We start from the raw sequence: 10,574 nt of genomic DNA, 5'->3' as shown, positions 1-10,574 counted from the left end.
CTCGGAGTGATGTGTTGTTTGTTGCAGTAAACATGCTGTACTTTTTATAGGACTGGATTAATCTGCGACTGTGGCCAGGGGCATTAATCACCTCCGACTCTTTTGTTCATAGTGTACAGTATTCCCACGCTGGTACACTACATGGCCCCAAGTTAACTGTGCAGTAATTTAATTAAACATAAATAACAATAAATGTAACACTAGCTGAAATAAAACATGTCATTTAAAATGAGGATCTGCTCTTGCGCAACTTGTTTAGCAAATCAATGACTGCTGTTGGTGTGCTGTGCTTACAGTATTTGTCCCATCTCATCATTTTGAGAGTCAGATGACGGACTAATAAAGGAAGAGAAAGCAGATGTGGTCAGTGATCCACAGCATGACACAGCAGTATCCATGGTCCCATCAGCTACAAATCACAAGTTACTTATCAAAGTAAGAAATAAAAGTGACAGATAAACTAAGAATACCACCATGACTAAAACAGGTCATATGCTTCATAGTCCAGTGTGCATTTACTTTAACCCTCAAAAGACACTTTACTTGAACCCATTAATATAAAATCAAAAAAGGAAATTCACTAAATCGTTATCTGTGTGTTTGACTGAGAGGGTTAACTAATCCCATGTCTGTTATGCAATGACAGGCAATTTACTGTCTTGATTTTTACTGAGTAAAAGATATTTGAATAAAGAAAAAAGACAACTGCTCAATATGATTAAGATGAATATGACTGATAAAAATATGTAAATAATGAATTTATATTTTTGCTAAGGATAGTTTATCCGTAATGAATTTATATTTTCTATGACAGATATAAGATAAAAGGTCATCAATATTATGTTTAGACAAGTTGAGGATAATTCAGTGTATAGGGAAGCTGGATAATTATCATTCAGTGACTTGTGGTGAAGGGGTGGGTTAAAATAACTTTATACTTCTTCTAACTCTTTTGTTGCCTGTAAACATTATTTCCTATCATTCTTGTCTATCAGTTCTTGCTCTTTCAATCAATCAATAGCCTTTAAGCAAACGTCTAAATCAGGTATATAGCAAGTAAATGGCATTTCTATACCGCTCAAAGCGCCTTAAATCACTTGTCACGTTCACCCATTCATACACTGGTGGCAGAGGCTGCCATGCAAGGTGCCAACTTATCATAAGGGGCAATTTGGGGTTCAGTATGTATGAATAGCAAAGGTCACTGGGTCATGGACGGTCATTACTAACCAGCATACTTGGCTCTCACCCAGAGGCCCAGGATGTCCCTGAAGCTCCTTCCGATACAGGTATTTTCCATTAATCAATCTGATCTGACATTTCTTTTAATCGCATGAGACCACAGGGTGCGGGCCTTACCTACAATATTATATCAAATGATAATAACCAAAAAGAAAAGGTGGAAATATGTCAGTGTGTCAGACAGATCTCATAGATTGCACTGAGTTGAAGGTGAGGTGGTGACTGAGGGTGAGTTTCAGCACCACCTGGCGGTCAGACCTGTGTAGCGCAGGTCGCGTGGATGTCGGTTTAAAATGACAAAAACACAAAAAACTGTCATGTTTAAACCAGATTCACATTATTTCTTTTGTCAATAAGAGGAAGAAGCCAGGACGCCCACAGTGAAAAAGGAAGAGCGGTGCCGACTCTTACCGTCACATGAGCCGCATTCATGTGACCGTTCACGTGGTTTCAGGAATAAATGTGAGCGGAGCAGCGACTCACAATCACAGTTTGTTTGACTGGAGTCGGACACTCACTTACAGAAAGAGGAGCCTGAAGACTTTTTTATCCAAGTTCACACCAAAAGCTGACACACTACAGCTACAGGTACGTGATTTATGTGTGTGTCTGTGCTGTAAACAAGACAGCGGCCTCAGCTTTGTATGTTATCGGACGTTACAGATTGTTTACACGTCGAGTTAGCGGTTAAGCTAGCTGAACATGTAACGCCAAACTTATACGTTACTGTAAAAAACATGCGAAATGAACATTTTCTGTTAATGTTTTGGACTGGCATCGACTTATTTGATACAAAGAGGAGTTTAAAGTCCTCGCTGTTTGTTTTCGTAGCGCAAATGGTGGTTGTTGTTTTGCACTGACCCATTTTATGCGTCAGGGGTGATGAGATAAAAAAAAGACGTTGGAAAACAGGTGAAGCTAATTCATCCAAACACACGACTAACTGTGTCATTTATTAACAATGAGGACGAGTCGAAATGTTCAGGCAAACCTGGTGCAGGCAGCAGCTCAATTAAAGACAAAAGAAACGTGAAACCTGAAGTTAAAATAAATGTGAGACATGATACTAAACCGTCACGCGACAGGGAAATGGAAAGTGAAAGCAGGTTTTTTGTGGGCACTGCTGGCAGCCACCCTGCTGTCTGCCTCAACAATACAAAGACACTGAGTTATAACATGACTGTGATGCAGCAGAGGACTAGAGCAGGGGATGTTAAAGCTGAATGATCTGGGATTGATTTGTCTTTTTTATAAAATGACATTATATCTACCAAAACACAATTTCCAGTCCAGGCTGTGTTGCAGAAGAGGTTCCCATCAGTGCAAAACAAAGGAAATCATGAGCAACAATTTATCTGGGCGTTTTCAACTATTGAGTAAATCTGGCCAGAGAATGAGGAAATTAGTTTTATCAGTCAGCAGACAAAGAGAGCAAACCTACCAGGCGTGCAGAGCAGAATTACACAATCAGACTGTACTGCTTTGTTTAAAGGAAACGTTCAGCCAAAAATGATAATTCCGTCAATATCTGTTCGCCGTCATGCCGATGAAAATTCAGGAGAAAGTTTCGTAGTCCACGAAAACATTTCTGGAGCTTCACAATGAAACAGCTTTGCAGCATTCTCCTAAACAACTGAAGTGGATGGGGACTTGTTCTAAAATTTAAAAAACAACAGTAATATAACATAAAATGGCTCGTCCAGCTAAATACAAGTCTCCAGAACCCCTGAGATCACGCACTGATGTAAAAAGACTTTATTGACACCCTCTGATGGTGCTCGTGCACCCACTTCAGACATGGTGCACGCTAACGCTTAAAACTTGGCGTCTACAGTAAAGATTTTGGATTATAAAATAAAGTGTGTAAATAGTGCTTTTCAAATGCAATTTGTGATTTCGGGGCTTCTGCAGACTTGGATTACGCCAGGCAAGCTGTATAGAGCCATTGTATGTTTAATTCAGTTGTATTTTTTTAATATATTAAAACAATTCCCCATCTTCTTCAGTTTGTTTAGGAGGATGCTCTAATGCTGTTTTGCTGTGAAGCTCCAGAAATATTGTGTGGAGAAACGTTCACTTTCCTTCAGCATGAGGTTCTTTAGAGTACGACTGAATATTCATTTTCGGGTGAACTTTAACTACAACACCATCTCTAGTCCAGAATGTTTCCTACCATCAGTGCAAAAGAGAGGAAACTGTAAGCAAAACTTACTTGAGCTATGAAATATTAAATCATTCATCTTTGCTCAAAACATCTTGACCTTTTCATACTACAGGATAGGAACTTCTTTTTAAAATGCAAAACTGTGAAATTATCGTTTCTTCAGAGGTACTTATCAATACTAGTCATCGCTGTCGTGTTTGGTGTTTATGTGAAAACTATTAAGATAAAGCTACAGGGGGAAGAATAGCTGAACACAATGTGTGAAGAAACAAAAGTCTTCTCCAGCTGAATGTCTTTTAATCTTTGTTAGCACGAACGCACCCATTTCTGTCTTAAACCTCCCACGAAGGAAAACTTTGCACAGCCCGTTACTCTTTAAAAACATGTTGGTTAGCATCGGAAAAAAAACGTCACCACGCTGTTTTTATTTAAGAGGTCTTGACATTTTGGAGATGCAGAGCCTCACAGCCGTCCATTATGACTCAGCAAGTTCATGTAGCCAGTTGTGTCTTGCTTTGACATCTATGTTGATAGTAAGTGGCGTGAGACTGATTTCTTTGCGGACAGTCATTGATGCAGGCTGAGGGTTCATTTCTCCAAATCGGATCCACATTGCTCGCTTCAGCAACCGTGCATGTGATTGTGTGGTTGAACCACTTCTCTAAAATCTGAACTAACTTGTCATTTAGATTTTTTGGGGTGGCCAAGATATAAATTTGTCTTTCTGGGTTTTCCGTATTTCCCACCAGCTAATTAATTCAGCCCCGACTGCTGTAAGACCTTTTGACCTCTCTGTTCAACCAACATGCAAACACAACCTGGTGATGACTTTTCTAACACCCAGCCAAGGAAAGCACTTCTGTTCCTTTGTCTCATTACACACAACACGATCTAAAGGAAGTTAAGTATATAGAAAAACCTGGAGACTTCTGATGAAGGAAGTTGAGCTGCTGAAGTGCATCATGTGGTGCTTGAGTGTGATTTCAGGGAACAGATGTCATTGTGTAAGGGGGAGTTATTTTTCTATTCTTTCTTCTGTCTGTGTGGGTGTTTTTTTTTGCTCATGATGTGTCATTGGCCTCAGTCATGTGATACCAAACCAGTTTCTCTGGAAATCGGACAGACCCCAGCTGTTGTCTTTGGATTCCCTTCCGCTATTTGTCCTGTGTGGAAACAGGACATGTCTAAACAGGTGTTCTGCTGATTTTACCTGACAAGACTGGCTCTTGTTCTTGAGAGAAAATCTGTGTGACAGTGTGCAAATGTAATTCTGTGAGGTTCATGCATGGGTCTAGGGAAAATTGGGTGTGGCCAAGGAATCTTTCTGGAAACACACACTTTAGAAACAGAAACTAGAAAGATAATCAGAAAGTTCATACTTCCCATCGTGTTTATAAAGAAGCACAGTGTCTGCACTGGTATTGATTGTAGCTGGCATCCTGCTTATCCTGAGTGCACTCCACGCCCCTAATAGGCTACGTTATGATCTGTAATGTGTTCTTGTCGGTACAGTTCATATATTTATAATGTGGTCTCATATATACTGTTTGAGAAGGAACTTGGTGCATGCTTATATCTAAAAACGGCATACAGCATGAGGAACGGGGAGGACATGATGTTCTTTGGGCTTTTTAAGTGGGAACTGAAACACAGTCTATATACAGTTCAGTAAACGACACTCGAAGACTTCTGCAGAAGTGATTGCACCGCCTGTTGAAAGTCCAAAGTCCATTTTCTTGTGTGTGCGTGTAGATTAGATTCGAAGGCGTTAGCTGAAGTCGCTGGACTGTTTTACTGTGACTGGACTGTTTTTTTAATGTGTGCCTGCTGATGCATTGTTTGTAACCACTAGAAAAGTCTCTGAATAGCATGACTGAGGATGAGAGGGTTTTTTCTGCTCTGAGTACACTGTGTGTGCATGTTGCACTTGTAGCTGCAGCCAGAGTGACATTTAGTCAGCTGTGAACTTTTCATCAGGCTAGTTTCATGAGTATGTAGGTGGGGAATAACCCTGTTTATTCAGTGTTTTCAGTCAGATGTCACACTATTTTATGTCACATGGGGTTCAGTGCTGCGCATTTGTTGTTGTAGCTTTGTTTGTGACACATTTCCCTTCAGACTTCATCTCTATGATTCACGATTAGTGGGAATATGGTTTTCACTGAAAAAAACTATTCAGAGTAAAACTTTTGGACACCTGTGGATCAACAGGTGTGTAGGAGAAGAACAAGGGCTGACTAAATCCAGACAAAAACTCTTGCATACTGTCCATTTTGCTTTCAATCATCAAAATCAAAAGATTGCAGCTTCCTGCAATTTTTAATATTTGCATTAATGCACAGCCCTAGAATTTATGCAGTTACCACAGCTCAAGTATAATAATTTCAAATGTGAATACCAAATAAACTTGTCCTCTTCATGTTGTATTTTTCAGTCAAAATGTGGCGTGCAGCCTTCCTGCTATTGGCTGCCAGCTTGTCTGTGAGCCTGGCCAGACCCCACCTCAAACCACTGTCCACTGAGATGGTCAACTACATCAATAAGTTTAACACTACCTGGAAGGTGAGTTTTTTTATTGTTGTTGTTGTTGTTGTTTTTTCATCTTACCTTGGACTTAAGTGTCAGTGGGTTTGAGCACTTCCATTTTTCCTGCAGGCTGGTCACAACTTTCATAATGTCGACTTCAGTTATGTCCGGAGACTCTGTGGTACGATGCTGAAGGGACCTAAACTGCCAGTCATGTGAGTCTCACTCCTACTAAGTATACATGCATATCGGTGTGAGTGCTTGCTTTGTTGTACCTCACCTAATGATTCAAGCACCATGTGTATATAGAAGAAGAAGTGAGGGTTTTCAGCTCTGTATCCCACCTGCTTATGATAATAGGGAAAGTACATCAAGCTGTAGAAATAGCAGAAATACTTGACTCTGTCACAATGTTTTCCTCTTCAGGGTTCAGTATGCTGGTGACCTGGACCTGCCTAAAAATTTTGACTCCAGAACGCAGTGGCCCAACTGTCCCACTCTGAAGGAGATCAGAGACCAGGGCTCCTGTGGATCCTGCTGGGTGAGATTTAAAAACTCACATATTAAACAGGTGTTGAGGATTAACATTTGTTGGAGCAACAGATTATCTCGGAAGTTTTTGTTAGTGATGGTGTTTGGTAACATGTGCACTTCAAACAATGAAACTACGGGCTAGTAGGACGTTCTAACCTTAGACCCGCCGTTAAGATGAGGCAAAACACCCCCCAAATTGTATTTGTGCGTCTGTGACATGCCTTGGTTCTCCTGCCCACAGGCGTTTGGCGCTGCAGAGGCCATCTCCGACCGCGTGTGTATCCACAGCAATGCCAAGGTCAGCGTGGAGATCTCCTCCGAGGATCTGCTGACATGCTGTGAAAGCTGTGGCATGGGGTGAGATGCAGAAATGTGTAAAAGGTTATATCACTTGGGAGAGAAAAAGCACCTCTCTGATGTTGTACAGTGTGAACAGGGTGTATAGTGGTTGTCTGTAAAGGTGGAAATATGTGATCTCTTTTTAGATGTAATGGTGGCTACCCTTCAGCAGCCTGGGACTTCTGGACCAAAGACGGGCTGGTCTCTGGAGGCCTCTATGACTCTCATGTCGGTGAGTTTTCTGTGCGAGAGGCTCCTACAGTGGTGCACATGTGGTGTCTTCAATTCTGACACAATCTGTTTTTGTGTACAGGTTGTCGTCCCTACACCATCGCCCCCTGCGAGCACCATGTGAATGGCAGCAGACCCCCCTGCACCGGAGAGGGTGGAGAGACACCCGACTGCGTCGCCCAGTGTGAAGCTGGATACACACCTAGCTACAAACAAGACAAGCACTATGGTAAGAGAAGAAAAAAAGTTTTCACCTCCATTGATTAGGGAGGAATTGGGGTTAAGCATGCTAACTTTAGGCAGAATCCTAACTCGCAGTGTGTTGCAGGAAAAACGTCTTACAGCGTGCTGTCAGATGAGGAGCAGATTCAGTCTGAGATATACAAGAACGGCCCAGTAGAGGGAGCCTTTACCGTATATGAAGACTTTGTGCTGTACAAGTCTGGTAAGTACACATGCACCAGAACAGACAGATATTGTATAAACGCAGACAAAACTGGATACTTGTACTCTCAGAACCTGCAGAGCACAGAGTAAACACTGTTTGTTTGTTTTGCTAGGTGATTCTGTAAAATGTTTTGACGCACTTGATCTCAAAAATCTTCTCACCTGTCCTCTGTGTTGTGTTCTTTGCCTCGTCTGTTTTTTCCTTTCTGGTCTCAGGTGTGTATCAGCATGTGTCTGGGTCTGCTGTGGGCGGCCATGCCATTAAGATCCTGGGCTGGGGGGAGGAGAATGGTGTTCCCTACTGGCTCTGTGCCAACTCCTGGAACACTGACTGGGGTGATAACGGTGAGCAGAGAGACATGTTTTACTACTTTTAACTAACATTCATACAATGATAGTAGCTCTTGGTTGAAAATGGTCGACCTCCTATTTTACACGCATGAAGGGAATAAGATATTAACCTTCAGTATAATGCAGTCTGATACACTAATTAGAGCCTCCAATGAGCACTTTGTAGAAGCAACATTTCTCTGAGTGTCACCAAAACTTCACATTACAACCTTCTGAGTGGATATTTTGTATTCGACTACATTAGCTATCCCTGAGCTGGTTAGCATGCTTACTTCAATAGATATCTCTGCAACACAATACATTGACATCCCTTACAAAATGTCACAAATGTTTGTTTTAAACAAAATTTCTTATATATTACACCTTTTGCAAATAATACCCAGAGGATGCCACATTGATAAATTAATGCTGTAAATGTTTTGTTTTTTTTGTTTGTTTTTTTATGAGTTCTTTTACCTTTCTGATTTTCAAGTACATTTGAGCTGAGACTATTTTTACATTGAGGTACTTCTACTTATGAATAGCTTTTCCTCAACAGAGTAAATGTCAGTAAATCAACAACTCTATCATGCATTACTATGTGAAACACCTTGAACTGTATATACCCAGCAGCTGCACACTATATGCTCTAACACTTAAGACATGAAGATATTTATATGTATATATGAACTGTCCTCTGGTCTGTTTTTGGTCATCAGGATTCTTTAAGTTCCTGCGTGGATCTGATCACTGCGGTATTGAGTCTGAAGTTGTGGCAGGAATTCCCAAGTAAAACCTAAGGTAAGACAACGAAACAACACAAAGTATTGGCAGCACACAAACCTGTGCTTACTGTGTTCCTGTACAATACAACTCTGCTATTCTGTTGCAACCTCCCTGATATAATTCATAAACAGGTTAAAAGAATGCACAAGCTTCATCACCATAAATCGATCGTGGACCTAGTTTAAACCTTTGTGAAATCCACAACAAATGTTTAAAAAATGATGGATGTTGCCTGATATTGGTGCCTTGCTGTTTTCCTCTTGCAGGTTTTGAACAGCAGTGTCCATTACATAATCACTAGAGGGCGACACACTGCAATTGTCTGCTCTGGAACTACTTCAACTGCTTTTAGTCCTGATAGTTAAAGCCCACTGATCACCTTGCACACTTGGCATGTGGTTTTAGCCAGAGACGGAATAAACTCATGACAGCAACTATGTTCCTGATCACAAGTCACCATGTTGAATTGAAGGTGTTTTTTTATGAATGAGCTTCTGTGAGGTCTTCTTATTTTGCCTCTGAAAGCAATCGAAAGGTTTCACAGGTGGAAAGTGTTTTTTAAACCCATATGTGCATTTAATTTTATCTCAGGTGATTTGCAGCACACTGTCACTGTTGTAGGAATGAACTTGTCCCCCCTCTTCTCAAATTTTGTTTTTGCACTGGTGGAAAGCGAGGGCCATCTTGGAGGATACAGCCCATGATAGATAACATTTTCAAGACTCTGCCTCATGCAGCAGAGAAGGTCAGTTTGTTTTAATAACGCTTTGATATTGATTTCTTTTTTTAATCCGACAGTGTTTCTCCATGTCACAAATGCCACTCCGTGATGTTAGAATGTGCTCATTGTAATTGGTGCCTGCTAGTGTTTTTAAAATTTGAGTATCAGATGAGCAATTGAATTTTTTTTTTCTCACATGGGTTGGAATGGTATGTTTTTATTGTCTGTCTGTATTGATCAAAAATATTGTCACGTGAATTTTATGTTCTGAATAAAACAAACTCTGGTTCCCAATTGACTGTTGTTTCTCTTGAATATGATTTACTGGCATTTCAAATCGATTTGTAACCTTTTTAAATGACTGATTCAGAGTAGGAAAATGGGTTTTAGATGTGTATCAAAACTATTCTTACAATATGAAAAGTGTGTGTGTCACAGGCAGTGCAATAAAACTAAAACGGTTACCAATTTTTTTTTTATTTGCGAAAAACTTGCTGGTAAATTTTTTTTACCTTCTGGACTGTAGGCCTAATGATAATGGGAAACAAAGCTAATAAGCAAAATATCTTAAAGTTAACATGTTTGGAAAGATCAGGATATGTGCTCTAAACTTTTGCTGCCAACAAAAAACAAAACTCTTCTTTATAGTAGATTAAATGTTTTTGTATATGGGCGAACAACCATTATCCAACCTGGATGGTGACATTGCTTCTGTAAAAAAGAGAAAAACCCTTTAAAAGAGGCCTCCTTTTCTAAAAATATATTGAAAGTAGTCTCTTACAGAGGCTGAAACACAACTGAAGTGGTTTTTGTGGTGGTATTTGTGCAGTTCAGGCACAACTGGGAAACTCCAGCTCCCAAAACAGACAACCCAACGCACAGCTCTCTACTGGTGTGTTTGAACACTAGTTCCACTTGATTTTTATAGCTTCAGCTTCCTTTTTATTTAGCAAATCATTGAAAATATACACAATAGAAGGAATACAATAAGTAACATAAAAATAAACAGGATAAAGTAACAAAACGGGGTATCCATATATGTAAAGGTAGAATATGTATAAATTTGCCACCTTGAATTAAAATTCCCAACAAATACGGCCTGACTGTAGCTACTGTTAGCATATTAGCTCAGTTAGCTATGCAGTTAGCTTGACTACCAGGGGAGTGTTGGTGTTTACACTGCTGCACAGCACAGGAGCTTTGGACAACTGGGACAAAGAGAGATCTGTCAGTCCTTTCAGTGGTTCAAAGTTT

General features: G+C 40.3%; 1 protein-coding gene across 1 annotated transcript; it reads left to right on the top strand.

The window, feature by feature from the left end:
* The first annotated feature begins 1,668 nt into the window (after positions 1-1,668).
* ctsba (cathepsin Ba) lies at positions 1,669-9,614 on the top strand. Its single transcript, XM_084355459.1, has 11 exons — positions 1,669-1,830; positions 5,841-5,968; positions 6,062-6,147; positions 6,359-6,473; positions 6,708-6,823; positions 6,952-7,037; positions 7,119-7,265; positions 7,365-7,481; positions 7,700-7,828; positions 8,533-8,614; positions 8,866-9,614. Exons 2-10 carry the CDS (start codon positions 5,846-5,848, stop codon positions 8,604-8,606), a joined length of 993 nt encoding a protein of 330 aa, XP_084211585.1. The 5' UTR covers positions 1,669-1,830; positions 5,841-5,845; the 3' UTR covers positions 8,607-8,614; positions 8,866-9,614.
* The last annotated feature ends 960 nt before the right edge of the window (positions 9,615-10,574 follow it).

This window comes from Pagrus pagrus (assembly GCF_965226575.1).
Source record: "Pagrus pagrus genome assembly, chromosome: 1".
NCBI lineage: Eukaryota > Metazoa > Chordata > Actinopteri > Spariformes > Sparidae > Pagrus > Pagrus pagrus.
The sequence above is the reverse complement of the archived record's forward strand: the minus strand, read 5'-3'. Positions and strand labels throughout refer to the sequence as shown.

Excerpts from the sequence above, each read along its gene's own strand:
- ctsba (XM_084355459.1), top strand. The coding sequence starts at position 5,846 with ATGTGGCGTGCAGCCTTCCTGCTATTGGCTGCCAGCTTGTCTGTGAGC. Across the intron at positions 6,148-6,358 it reads GGACCTAAACTGCCAGTCAT|GGTTCAGTATGCTGGTGACC; the intron begins GTGAGTCTCACT and ends TTTCCTCTTCAG. Across the intron at positions 7,038-7,118 it reads CCTCTATGACTCTCATGTCG|GTTGTCGTCCCTACACCATC; the intron begins GTGAGTTTTCTG and ends TTTTGTGTACAG.